This window comes from Myotis brandtii, unplaced genomic scaffold (assembly GCF_000412655.1).
Source record: "Myotis brandtii unplaced genomic scaffold, ASM41265v1 scaffold727, whole genome shotgun sequence".
NCBI lineage: Eukaryota > Metazoa > Chordata > Mammalia > Chiroptera > Vespertilionidae > Myotis > Myotis brandtii.
In genome coordinates, this window is record NW_005370872.1 from 412775 (window position 1) to 427188 (window position 14414).

A 14414-nucleotide genomic window follows, 5' to 3' on the forward strand; every position below is an offset into this window, starting at 1 on the left:
GGGCCTAAGCCGCAGTCTTAAGGCACCATCACCCACTCGCTGCTGCTGCCTCTGGCCTCCCTCTGCGGGAGGCGACCCGGTGATCAGGGGAAGGCGATGCCCCCATATATCGCCTCTGCTGCTGCCACTCCTGGCGGCGAGGCTGCCTGAGCCTCGGCCAGGCCCTTGTTGCCTGAGCCTCTGGCCAGCCCTGGGCAGCGGCTTGCCTGAGTCTGGAGCCAGCCCTGGGCAGTGGCAGCTGCCATCCGCTCCACCAGGGACGCAGCGTCAAGTCCCTGCCCACCCCTGCACCTCACAGCTCACGCAGCCCCGCCCACCCGCCTGCGCCTGCTGCACATGCAGCCTCCTGGTGATAGTTAGTTGTAGCATGAGGGCATCACAGCATGAGGGCGTGACGATCACATAGGCTTTTATTAGTATAGATTGTGAAAAAAAGAATAGATTTCGCTTTCAAGACATTATTCAAATTGAGCAAACCATTTCATGTATTGACTCTAAATTTTAATTTCCAAACCAACCTCTCACTCTTGAACTCTGTTTTGCTATTTTAAATTTTCAACAAAAATAAAATCTCCAGGTGGGCATATATTAGTAGAGCGGCAGAATGGTGAAGTAACTCGAGTTCTGGTCTTCATCTCCACAGTAACTGCTGTTACAGTTCACTCAAATGTCCTGCAGTGACATGTGGCAATGCAGGGACCGCAGACCCGGATTGAGCCGAGGTGAGCTCCAACAACTCTGCACTTAGGAATTTACTCTCAAAACAAGTGTGTGTAACTGGGCCACACCTGTGCCAGGGCTCAACTGCATAACCAGCAGTTCTATGAAATAATTTCCATGTAGAATACAATGTTTAAGAAAGGATGAGTAATAAAGCATCCTAATTTGAAGCTTACAGATGCATAATATTGAAACATAACTGTTTGGAACTTTGACCAGCAAAAGATTTTTTGGAGAGGAGTATTTTATTAGCGACATTGTCTAGAATTGCTGGCACATATTTTTTAAAATATATTTTTATTTATTTCAGAGAGGAAGGGAGAGGGAGAGAGAGATAGAAACATCAATGATGACAGAGAATCATTGATCGGCTGCCTCCCACATGCCCCCTACTGGGGATCGAGCCCACAACCTGGGCATGTGCCCTTAACCGGAATCCAACCTGGGACACTTCAGACTGACGCTCTATTCACTGAGCCAAACCAGCTAGGGCACTGCTGGCACATATTGATCATAAAAAAGCAGAGCAACTTTGAGCCCATTGTTGTTTTAAAGTTCTCTATGGATGATACTCCACCTAATTGCTTGCTTTTGGGGCAGAGTGCTCCTGCTGTTCTGTGCTTGGTGCTCCACTACCTGTGGCCTTGCAATGGTGCCCTGCAAGACTCAGCTCCATTTGGAACTGCCTAACAATCATTTCCATATGTAGTAGGCAACAATCTCTTCCATTATCCTGAACATTGAGGCCTTTTCATAACCACCATCCTCCTCAATCTCAGCCAATGACCTAAACATCCTACTTCACCAAAAAATTTAGACCAGTAAGTGTAACTCTCTATCCTCTACTCACAATCTTATCTCCATCCACCTCTACTTTCTCTAGTCTCAGAGTAGGATAGGTTTCTCCCCCTAATCAAGATCAACCCTCTGGTCCCACCACCTCCAAGACTAGTCATCCTCTCCTTCTTTTGCTCCTTATCCTCCGTTCTTATGCACCCCCTTAATTCTCATCCTAAAAAAATAAAACACCAGATTTCTCCCTGACTTAGCATCACCCCCTCCCAGCTCCGTCCAGCCTCCTTCCTCTTGTTTGAACATCTTGAAAGATGTATCTAGGCAAAGCACAAATCACCAACATTAGAAAGCTGTATCTCCCATTGTAAGATAGTTAATTGGCTTCTACTTTGTAAATCTCTCCTGAGTTGGGTACACACAAGTCAGTCCTCCTGAGGTTAATCCATTCTGGCTCTATTGAGCACTTGGGTCCACAAAATGAGAACCAGAACGTATGCCAGGGCCCCACCAAGGTGAAGCTACTCTGCAACGCTGCCTAAGGCCAGGTGTCTTCCTTCTCTATTATCTTTTTCATCCATCCCAATAAGGGACTTAGGAATGAGCTTTAGAGTCAGAAATAGCTAGGTTCAAACCTTCATTTCCTGTCTGACCACACTGCTTATTACCTATGAGACTTTGGGAAAGTTGCCTCCTTTCTCTATTTTCATATATTTAAAATAGGGATTATAATACTTACATATAGAGTGACTTTAAAGATCAAACAACTTTCATAAAAGCACTTGGTCCTGAGAAAAAGTGAGAAGTGTTCCCAAATCTGCATGATGACAAAGATTCATCTGAAGGTCTGATAGGATGATGGGGCCACTTTGGTTATGATGAGGAGGTAGAGCTGTCCAAAGAAGATGAAGATTTTTTTTTTGTTTTGACATTCAATAAAATGATTTGTCATATGTATTTCAGAAAATCTTGGAAAATGTATACAAGTCATGAAGATATTGGGTATGATTTTGAAGATGTCCCCAAAGATAAGAAGACACTTAAATCCCACCCAAACATTGATGGCGGATGGGCTTGGATGATGGTCCTTTCCTCTTTCTTCGTGCACATCCTCATCATGGGTTCCCAGATGGCCCTGGGGGTCCTCAATGTGGAATGGCTTGAAGAATTCCATCAGAGCCGCGGCCTGACCGCATGGGTCAGCTCCCTCAGCATGGGCATCACCTTGATTGTGGGTATGTTCGCCTGTCACCTGTTGTAAAACTGAATAGTTATAAAATGACAATTCCCCACCATAAGTAATGTTTTATATTGTTGAAACAGTAATGTTAGTGATGTTACTATTTATTGTAGCAAAATGTACATAATATAAAGTTTACCATTTTAACCATTTTTAGGATTAACGGTTTAATGCTGTTGAGTACATTCATCACCACCCTCCATCTCCAGAACTTTTTTCATCTTCCCAAACTGAAACTGTATCCATTGAACAGTAACTCCCTATTCCTCCTCCCCCAGCCCCTGGCCACCCCCATTCTATTTTCAGTCTTTATGAATTTGATTACTCTAAGTACCTTATATAAGTGGAGTCATACAATATTTGTCCTTTTGTATGACATTGTTATTTGAATATTATAAACACTTGGAGTATTTTTTAAATTGATTATTTTTAAAACTCTCTTTTGCCCTAAGCTCTGTTTTCTTAACTGTTGTAACACAATTATATATCATTACAAATATCTGTTCATTTAACACTTATTAATATTTATAAAAGATAAAAATTTTAGAGAAAACACTATAAAAGTCAACTAACAATCTTATTTCAGAGTTCTAATTAATTTGAAATTGATCATATGCTATTGGAAAATCTATTAAACTATTTTTAGGAAAGTTACTGATATAGCAAATAGGGAGCAATAGTAATATATTCTTGCATTTTCTAGTTAAGCCTACCCGTACAGCAATCTATGAAACCAATTCTTATCCAATTGGAAATACTAAACCAGAAAGTTATTATAAATGTAATCTGTTATTATAGCTAATGTGTTTCATTTTGGGAACTAAACAACTTTCACTGTCAACTAATATTCAAGAAGTACTTACTATATACCAGGTGCTTTCCTTTACATTATCTCATTTAATTCTAACAATCTATACTATACCCTAATGTTCACTTGCTCCACTTGAAAGAAGCAACCATCGTTTTATGTCAGTTTTTTTTTAATTTAAAATATTTGTGATATATTTTATACCAGAAACATAAATGGCCTCAAATCTTTTTCTGGTTTTGTCAGAATATGTGTATGACAAGCATATGTGTGTTTGATGGGAGTCTGTGACTTTTCAGTGGTTTCTACATTAGCAAGTAATTATTTGAATTCAACTCAGAGATTTGTTGATCTTGGCTGGCTCTCAATTAATGCTATTTTGGGCAATACACATGATATTAATACAGTAATAATACTAATGAGAAAAAACAAGGACAAACTGTTATTTCCCAAGATATGGGTGGGATGTGTGTGTGTGTATCAAAGAGAATTAATACTGACCTAGTTTTAAAATTAAATAAGGGCATCATTATGTATGTGAGAGGAATGTTAAGAAATCATGTTTGCATATAACATTGATGACCTGACTTCTTCAACCCGGCGTTGGGCTAAAACTAGGACTATTTGTCATTCAAAAAATGCAAGTTTTACTGTGATGTAGGGAATGTGCTGGTTTTGTGTTGGATGTAGTAAATATACCTTCTCAATAAGTCAGTAAAAGAAAATTGTTCTTCTAGAATACTTAAAATCCTGGGTGGTTTTGTTTGTTTGTTTTTTACCTTTTTAAAAATAAAATTTTAAGAGATTGAACAAAGTACTTATAGATTCCATCTAGGAAGTGTGTGTTTACAACAAAAAAAGAAGACTCAGCAAAAAGCCAGGGCATATAATATCACAGCATTTTCCAAAATACCCGATAATGCTGTCCTAAGCAATGGAAACTAGTCCTGAAATGACTGAATATAGTTTTGAAGTTGATCCTCAAAATAACAACACTTAACTTGTAATGATGGTGAAATGTGATTGTTATCTTCAGTTTAATTGGGAGATAACTATATTCAGAATTCTGTTTGAGAGCCCAGAATCCCTGAAGTCCAGACAATGGAACTTTAGATTGTAGACTAACCTTTCTACAGAAAAGGTACCTAAAAAACATCTTTTGCTGTGGGGCTCAGAAACCATAACACGGCAAGGCTCATAGTTATATCAACGAAAGGTCTTTTATTCTATCTATCATAACCCTAAATAGCTGTTCATTGTCTAGAGCTGCCTGGTACAGGGGAGCTGCAGATGCATTGAGTATTTTTTCAAGCCAGAAGCCATCAAGAACAGCCCCCTTTATTTAGCACTTACTACATGCCACACCAATATTATGTACATGATCTCATTTGATCCAGCAGCAATACTGGAGGCCAGCCCATCATCCCCACCTGACAGGAAGAACATGCAATGCTCAGAGACATTAAGTAACTTACCTAAGGTTGATCAGCCAGTAAGTGTGGGACCGGGTTTAAACCTGGTCCACTGGACTCCAAAATGGTGTCCACTATACCACACTGCCTGCCACGATGTCGAATGAGAACTGAAAATATATCTGAAGTAGGTAAATACAAATTGTTTTTACTTTCTAATCACTATAAGCACAATTGGGTTATCTCTTTTAAATTAAAAAAATGTGAATTATGTTACAAACTTGAAAGCCATCTCTCTGTTGGGCAGTGAGTTGCACATGGGAAATTCAATAATTTCATTCTTGTTTTTCATTCTTTGCTAGCATGGATTTTGCCAGTTTCTGCAGAAGGTTCCACTTTTTAACAATTTTTAACACCTTATTTGGATTTCCAGCAGACTTAGTGATGGCTCTCAGAATAATTCTTGGTGGAAGCCATGTCATTAGGGGACTCTGTGGGCTGCACAAGGTCACTGACTTGCTAAGCAGATGTAGAGCAGTGGGTGTCAGTCCTGGCTGCACATCAGAACCCCCGGGCACTTTTAATAACCGTAATGCTAGGGCTGCACCTGGACCATTACATCAGGATCATGGGATGAAGCCCGAGCGTCAGGGTTTGGGGGGAGAGAAGTGTTTTCTTTTTTTAAAGCTCCTAAGTGACTCCAATGTTCAGCTAAGGCAGAGAGCCACTGATTTAGAGGCTCCTGACGCCTATTGCCGTGAGGGGTGGTTAGTCCAAGAGACCAGGAGTTCATATCTAACCTCATCCATGATTGTATGCCAAGGCTCACTTCAGATTGTTTCTGTCCTCACCTGAACTGTTTTTAACCTACAAGATGCTGGGATGGGCAAGAAATCATGACTTCCTCAGGGTGTTCTCTCTGCAGCAACATAACACTTTACTGTGTGGGAAATGGGCTGAGATTCCAATTTCCTTCTGGAGAAGAGAGAGTCTGATGATGAATAATCTCATTCCAAAACACTGAATTCCTCTACAAAAGTGGGGATCATAGCCAAATGACTGTGTCTCAATCTTCTCCCCCTCTCCTTGGGCCGTGTGGGGAGTTCTTCTCATCTTGTTGAAATAGCAGTTCAAGCTTGGAGATGCCGCTGGCCATCAATAAGCAATGGTTAGAAAACAGAACAGTCAGAACGTTTGGGCCTGGCGTACCTATAGTTTGTAACTGTGGAGGAGTCACTCATGGCATTTCTGGGTCTGACTTTGCCCGTCTGCAAATCATAAATGACTGAAGCCCCAGCTTGAATGGGGCGAGAGTTGATGAACTGAAAGCCAGACACCGTTATTAACTAACGTTCCTATCAGTAAAGCAATTCATATTGCTTTTTGATATGTAATAGTCCTGTAGACAGGAATATCTGCACTTGGGAATTTCTCCCCCTTTTTCTTCAAATGCTTTCTTCATGCAAGTTTCATAAGCAGGCAGAAATACTTGCTTCTGGGCCTTCCTGTAATGTAGAAAACATGTTCAGGCTACTGCACTGTGATCTGTTGGCCTTTCAGATCCTAAAAGGCCTATTAACAGCAAAGCCATGAGTCATGCATTTTTTTCTTTTTAGCCTTTCATTTTGGATTCGAGTAGTGAAATGACCACGGGTTTAGAAAAATAAAAATATTTGTAAAGAAATATCTTCAACTTTGAATTTCAGTTGTTCCCATAATTCCCCCAGATGTTTATCAATATGCTTAGTTTACACATTTGTATAATGTGCTTATTGTATAATACCTATAAAAGTATATTTATCTAGAATATATTTACTATATTAAATCTATTCTAAAAGATTTATCTACTAAATTATTTTCTGTAATGTGATAGGCTTAAGTGAATAAGTCTTTACCTTCATAATTTTTAGAATTAGGCCCTCTCAAAACCGTTAGATCAAAACAACAACAACAACAAAAACTCTTAGCTGACTGTGTACCCAGATATGCACATGAATATAGTTAGAACTCCACAGGGCGTTTTTCAGTGTGGGCTAAAAGGGGAAGCTCCTTAGAGTTCAACAAGTTTTTAACCTGCATAGTCCCACCTGAGTACAGTTATGAAACTATGTAAGATAATAATGATAAAAAATAAGATGATGTTTAAAATGTGCCATCTTACTGAATGTTGAGTATGGCTTCATACTGTACTGTATTGCTAAAATCTGGATTGCTATATGGACAAGGAATCATTGCTTACAAGACAAGCATTAGGCTTCAGTGACATCCGAAATTACCACAAAATCAGGAAGAAAACAAAGAGGGTTGACAAAAACTAGAGCATCATATTAAAGTAAGCAATCAGAATGTGAGCATTGGGACGTCTTGCATAACGAGTGTTTTCCTGAATCTCCACATGGTGTGATAAATGCCTAGCCTGATGGGTCCAGTCTGAGGAGTCCTTTTCAGCTTGGCTTGCATCTGGTGTCCTCATGACAACAGGCTATAGGTTCTTTGCCTGAAGCCTAGGAGTTCTGAGAACCCCCTTCCTGTACTCCCTTTAGGTCTGGAGTCAAAAACTGAAATGTGCACAGAAGCCGAACAGTTCATGTAAATGAGAGCAGGAGGCCAGATATAAACCTAAGGGGAAGGTGGAGACTGCGGCAAACTAGAGAGGGTGTGATGCAGCTAAAGGGACCAGCTACTGCACGGCTCCAGCTGATTTGAGCTGTGTGGGAAGATAATGTGCGGCCACTGAACTTTTTTTTAAATTCTCTTCATTTAAAGTGTGACCAATTATTCAACACATTTTTAAAACATATTTGGGTACACAGTCAGCTAAGAGTTTCTTGTTGTTTGGGATAAACAAAATGCAATGACAGGCTGAATAGAGCCCCCACATCAGTTTAGGACTTCTGCTGTGTTAAGAGAATGAGCCAATGTATCTATTTCAGGTCTACCTTCCTTGAACACCTAGAACCTTGTGCTCACAGTGAAATTATTAAAACCCATCTTTGCATGCGAGAAGCCTTTTTTCGTATAAAGCCATGGGGTTTGACCCTTTGAAGTCCCCGAGGTGCATTACCTCACCCCTACTCAGAATGTCATATACCTAGATTCCCCTTTCTGTCTGAGCCTCTCATGTCAGGTGGGGTCTCTGACTCTCTCGTATATGCGGGATTCCCATACATATGTATGTATTAAATTTGGTTATTTTCTTTTGCTAAAAAAAAAAAAAAAGAATAAATACATACATAAAGCAGTGGGGGTGTTTTATTTAACAGACCTAGAAAAGTTTTATTCTTTGCCTTTATATGAGGGTTTACTAAGCAAGCAGAGAAATAAAATGCTTTTAGACAATTCCCTTGTCCATGTTCTGCGGCAGGACCTTTCATCGGCTTGTTCATTAACACCTGTGGCTGCCGTGGGACAGCGATCATCGGAGGACTCGTGAACTCTCTGGGCTGGGTACTGAGTGCCTATGCTGCCAACCTTCATTATCTCTTTATTACCTTCGGAGTGACAGCTGGTAAGCATATCGATTTTATTTTAATTTGACGTTAAATGTTTTGATTGGGCATTTTGGCAATGAATTTTATTGTGCAGTAAAGAGACCCATTAAAGTATTTTGTCTTTCTGTCTCCTCCATTCCCCCCTCCCCCATTTTATCCTCCAGGAAATACTTTTTAATATATTAAATATGCCTTAAGTATGCCAGAACAACCTAACAACTGTACTTGGTCTAATAGAATTTTTTTTATAGAGAGAGGAAAGGAGGAAGGGAAGAAGAAAGAAACACCCCAACTGGACCCAGGAGATGAACCCACAACCCTTTGGTGTCACGGGCAGACACTCTACCCATTGAGCAACACCAGTCAGGGCACTCACTAATAGAATTTAATTAAATTTTCCATACCTGGTTCTAAGCGCTATGCTTTCTCTTATAAGTACAGGAAAGGGGGGGTAAAAATACGGATGTAGGTGAAATATTCAGGAAATTAGTAACATTCTCATTTAAAAAGTGCAGAATTAAGCATGAATTACAGAATAATCATTTTGGCTTTCAGCCCTGTTCAAATTAATGACATAGCAGCAAAACCCATCTACATGTAGAGACCTAAGAAGCAAATCTAGAGCACAGTTAGAGTGGTAGTCCCCAGTGGAGAGGTAAAAATTGGCTGCCGAGCGGCACGGTTTGCATATTCGTTCAGACAAATATCTTCCCAGCCATAATTTCCTTTATCAACAGGTAGCAGAATTCACACGGATAAGAAGTAGTTTCTTTCTGGTATAGTTGTTCTTAAATGAACCAGATCCAGCTGACTTTCTTTTTGACTACAGACTTTTTTTTAGAAACTTTTCCTCATAACAGTCCAATGAATAGAGCTCGAACGGGATTTTTGTATTATAGGTAAGGAGATAAACACTCTTCTGCTGAGACTGAGACACACGGGGGTCTCTGGGCAGACACGTGGGCCCCCCTGTGAAATTGATCTGGTGGTGTTTGGTTATATGGACTATGACTTGATTCTAATAACCAGGACTTGAGACTTATTCTCATCATTTAGAGATTTCTGTTACATTCTTTGTTTAAATGGAATTTTATTTCTTGCAGTTAATTGCTTATTGATCCTCAAATATCTATCTATTTATTTATTTATTCATTCATTCATTCATTCATCCATTTATTTATTCAAAGAATGTTTATAGATCCAAAGAAGTAGGAAGAAAATTAGAAGGCTTTGAAAGAAAAGTATTTCTTGAGACACTTTATTGCTCCCATTTTTTATACAGGAAAAACCCAAAGAAAGAGTCTCTGAAAATACATTCACCCACCTCCCCCACAAAATATATATATATACAGTTATACAGTTATATATATATATAACTGTAGTTAAGTGAAAAAATTAACTAAATCAGTTAGATTAAAATGAGCCAAATGCTGTTGGGCTGTCATTAGTGAGGCATGTTGAAGCTGCTTGGCAATCTAGCCCCTTTATAAGAAAAAAGTTAGACGTAAAAATATACTGCAAAAGGCAGGTGATTGATATATATTTATATCGCTGTACAGTTTGTGTTTGAAAGAAACTTTGTTGGTATCCTTCATTCCTAAAAGCATTTCAGACAGATTTTTTTGTATCTTTTTTAAAAAATATATATATGTTTTTATTGTTTTTAGAGAGAGAGGAAGGGAGAGGGAGAGAGAGATAGAAACATTGATGAGAGAGGAACATCGATGGGCTGCCTCCTACATGCCCCCTACTCAGGATTGAGCCAATAACCACTGAGTCTGGCTGCATTTTTATTTTTAACACCTAGGCAATTAAAATTGCGTGGGAGTGTTCTCTTATTAAGCAGAAAATTAATGTCTGTTTGAGCAATTTTACTTAGCCAAGGGAGTCTGGACAAATTTCTTCAATTTTGCTAGAGCTCCCTTGTCTTACACCTGGCTCTGAAGACACCTTTTCTCCCACCACACAGACCTGGAACCACAGGATGTTCTCTCCCTTCTAAGTCTCCTTCCTCCACCCACCTCTTGGGCTATAAGTCCATCCTCTAAACCTAAGTGCGGTGAATAATTGTTCCAGGGTCCTTCACGGGGCAAGACATTTGCAGAGCTTTGACTGATGCATGGCTTGAGCCAGAATAACCATCCCAAGTCCTGTCCTAAAAGCTCATGTAATAATTGTGCTAATTATGGAAGAAGCTTAAAATACAAATCAACAAATAGCAATGCATAGGTCTTACTAGGTCCTGACTTAACCAATTAAGTTTTTAAAGAATATACTCATTTATGAGACAAATGTAAGTATGGAAACCTTCTGGATATTTCATGATATTAAAGAATTGCTCATTTTTCAGATAGATAATGATAAGATTACATTGTTGAATCATAATAAATATTTAGAGACTTATACTAAAAATCTTTGCACATGAAAATGACATATTCAGGATTTGCTTTCAAAACATGGAGGAGGACAATAATTCTGTGCCACAATATTTAATATCAAATAATTTCTTGGTTCTTTAACAAATAATTTTTTTCCATAGTGACCACTGATACACTTATTTTGCAGCTGAGATTTTTGTACCTTAACTGTGGAAGTATAAAATTAATCTCCAATGAAAAAGGCAGCTTTTATTTTTACATGTGACTATTTATCTTCCCATAGAACTTTATTTCATTTTTTTTGTTATAACAATGCCAGGTATTGTTCTAGACCAGCCGTGGGCAAACTACGGATCCGGCCCATTTGAAGTGAATAAAACTAAAAAAAAAAAAAGACCGTACCCTTTTATGTAATGATGTTTACTTTGAATTTATATTAGTTCACACAAACACTCCATCCATGCTTTTGTTCTGGCCCTCCGGTCCAGTTTAAGAACCTATTGTGGCCCTCGAGTCAAAAAGTTTGCCCACCCCTGTTCTAGACACAGAGCACTCTTGAGAGAGGCTCTAGGCCCATCAGTGAACCAAACACATCCCTGCCCTCATGGAGCTTGTAGTCTAGCAAAAGGGGAGAAGAGGTCAGGTTATAAGCAATGCACACAAATAATCAAAATCCTTCTGCAGCTACCTACTGGCCGCTAGGGGATGAGCAGTGTAGGGTGAGAGGCAGCATGGGCAGGAGAAAGGCTCTGACGTTGGGTCTGAATTCCAACTGGATTCTTCAATTATCAGCTAAGGGGTCTTGGGAAAGTAACCTAATCTCTAGGACAGTGATGGTGAACCTTTTGAGCTCGGCATGTCAGCATTTTGAAAAACCCTAACTTAACTCTGGTGCCGTGTCATATATAGAAATTTTTTGATATTTACAACCATAGTAAAACAAAGACTTATATTTTTCATATTTATTTTATATATTTAAATGCCATTTAACAAAGAAAAATCAACCAAAAAAATGAGTTCGCGTGTCACCTCTGACAAGCGTGTCATAGGTTCGCCATTACTGCTCTATGAGGTTCAACACCCCCTTTTATAACCACAGCTAACTTTCAGAGTTATTGTGAAAATTAAATCAGATAAAACCTGTAAAGCAACCTGGCCTATCATGGGCACTCAATTACTGGTAATTTTGATTGTATTTTCATGTATGATTGCTCTGGTCTCCTTCCAAATTCAAGTAATTCTGAAACTCTTAAATGATGCTGAACTGGGGAGTCTTCAACCTTGGATGTGATATTGGTTAGAGTCTCTTTTATACTATACTAGAGGCCCAGTGCACAAAATTCATTCATTCAGGCGGGCGTCCCTTAGCCCGGCCTGCGCCCTCTCACAGTCCAGGAGCCCTTGGGAAATGTCCGACTGGGGAGTGGGCCTGCACCATCAGTGGGACATCCTTAGTTTTGCCAAGGAGATGGGAGAGGTTCCCACCACCGCTGCTGCTCTCGCCAGCCGTCAGACTGGCTTGTGGCTGAGCGGTTCTCCCCCTGTGGGAGCTCACTGACCACTATGAGGCAGCTCCTGCATTGAGTATCTGACCCCTGGTGGTCAGTGTGCATCATAGCGACTGGTCATTCCACCGTTCATTCGATTTGCATATTAGCCTTTTCTTATATAGGACGCTGCCATCCTAATGTTGGGCGGTCCAAATGGGGCCCCATGGTCATTGAAGTGGGGATTATGGTTTCCCTGTCTGTACCTAGAACTTGAGCATAAAACCCATAACCTCTATTTTCATTTCATTTGGCCAGTATTTTAATTTCATTTTGTTTATTTTTTAATATACTTCATTTTGTAGAGCAGTTTTAGGTCCACAGCGAAACTGAGGAGAAAGTAGAGAGTTCCCCAAACCACTGGCCCCAACACAAACATCCCCCACCAGCATTGTAATTTTGTCAGTGCAAATCACAAACTGTGCCTATTTTCTAAGAAAGAGACAATACAATTCAAAATCAGAGATACAAATAAGTGTTAGGTGGCTTTGACCTCAAGTGTGTATATTTATGGGCACATTATAATTCCTTTTATTCTTCCAATTAATTTGTGAACAGATTGGCCCCTTCCTAAGGCTTCTGCATATTGCCTGGAGGTGATCTTCATCCCCTGTAAACACTTTCCTGGGTACTTTGTGCATTTAGCCCTGACACAGGAGCCCTCAGAAGCCATGCATTCTTTCAGCAAATCACTAAGCACACTATGTGTGTCCTGGGCAGTAAGAGACAGTACCAGGGATGACAGGAAATTCACAGCCCTGCTCCAGAGCTTACATTCTGATGTGAGAGTTGATCTTATTCTATTATCAAAATAACTTGTATTGCAAAGCCTGTTGGGGGAACTGATGGGCTAGAAACTTTGGGGATGACCCTCTTGGTACTTACCAATTGAGCTATTTTTTAACAAGTGTTAGTTGGTGTCTTTAAATAGCATACAGACAAGGATAATGCAATGCAGATGATCTTCAAATGCTGCCAATTCTGGAGATGGCCATTTATGTTGAGCTGTGTGCTTTTTCTTCCCTTTTCAACCGTGCAGGCTTTGGGAGCGGGATGGCCTACCTGCCGGCCGTGGTCATGGTGGGCAGATACTTTCAGAAAAGGCGCGCCCTTGCCCAGGGCCTCAGCACCACGGGGACCGGCTTTGGCACCTTCCTCATGACGGTCTTGCTGAAGTACCTGTGCGCGGAGTATGGGTGGCGGAACGCGATGTTCATCCAAGGCGCCGTCTCCTTAAACCTGTGTGTTTGCGGGGCGCTCATGAGGCCCCTCTCTCCTGGGAAGGAGGGAAAGGACCCAGCAGGGAGAGATCCGCAAGTCCCCCCTGCCCACTCCACGGAATCAGTTAAGTCCAGTGGACAGCTGGGCAGGGCAGACGAAAAGGAGGGCAGTCCCGGGCGCGAGGAGACCCTGGGTGACCTTGCAGACCAGGCGTGCCCCGAGGAGGCCGGGCACAGGAGGAACATGTGCGCCTTTCGGATGCTGAAGATGGTGAGCCAGCTGACCCTCAGGGTCAGGAAGGGCTTCCAGGAATGGTACTCCGGCTATTTTGGGGCAGCCTCACTCTTTACTAATAGGGTGTTTGTAGCCTTTATTTTCTGGGCTCTGTTTGCATACAGCAGCTTTGTCATCCCTTTCATTCACCTCCCAGAAATAGTCAATTTGTATAATTTATCAGAGCAAAACGACATTTTCCCTCTGACGTCAATTATAGCAATAGTTCATATCTTTGGGAAAGTGATCCTGGGCATCGTGGCGGACTTGCCCTGCATCAGCGTCTGGAATGTCTTCCTGATGGCCAACTTCACCCTTGTGCTCAGTATTTTCCTTCTGCCACTGATGCACACATATGCCAGCCTGGCCGTCATCTGCGCTCTGATAGGCTTTTCCAGCGGTTACTTCTCCCTGATGCCCGTAGTGACTGAAGACTTGGTGGGGATTGAGCACCTGGCCAATGCCTATGGCATCATCATCTGTGCTAACGGCATCTCTGCATTGCTGGGACCACCGTTTGCAGGTAATTGCG

The 14414-nt window shown here is 40.8% G+C and overlaps 1 protein-coding gene across 1 annotated transcript in view; it reads left to right on the forward strand.

The window, feature by feature from the left end:
- The window catches only part of SLC16A14 (solute carrier family 16, member 14), a 32748-nt gene that overhangs the window by 10187 nt on the left and 8147 nt on the right, over positions 1 to 14414 (forward strand). Inside the window, exons 3-7 of the mRNA XM_014530196.1 lie at positions 642 to 722; positions 2476 to 2747; positions 4961 to 5026; positions 8337 to 8480; positions 13428 to 14405. Of these exons, the coding sequence (XP_014385682.1) occupies positions 691 to 722; positions 2476 to 2747; positions 4961 to 5026; positions 8337 to 8480; positions 13428 to 14405 (1492 nt within the window). The 5' untranslated portion in view covers positions 642 to 690. The remainder of the gene's footprint in view (positions 1 to 641; positions 723 to 2475; positions 2748 to 4960; positions 5027 to 8336; positions 8481 to 13427; positions 14406 to 14414) is intronic.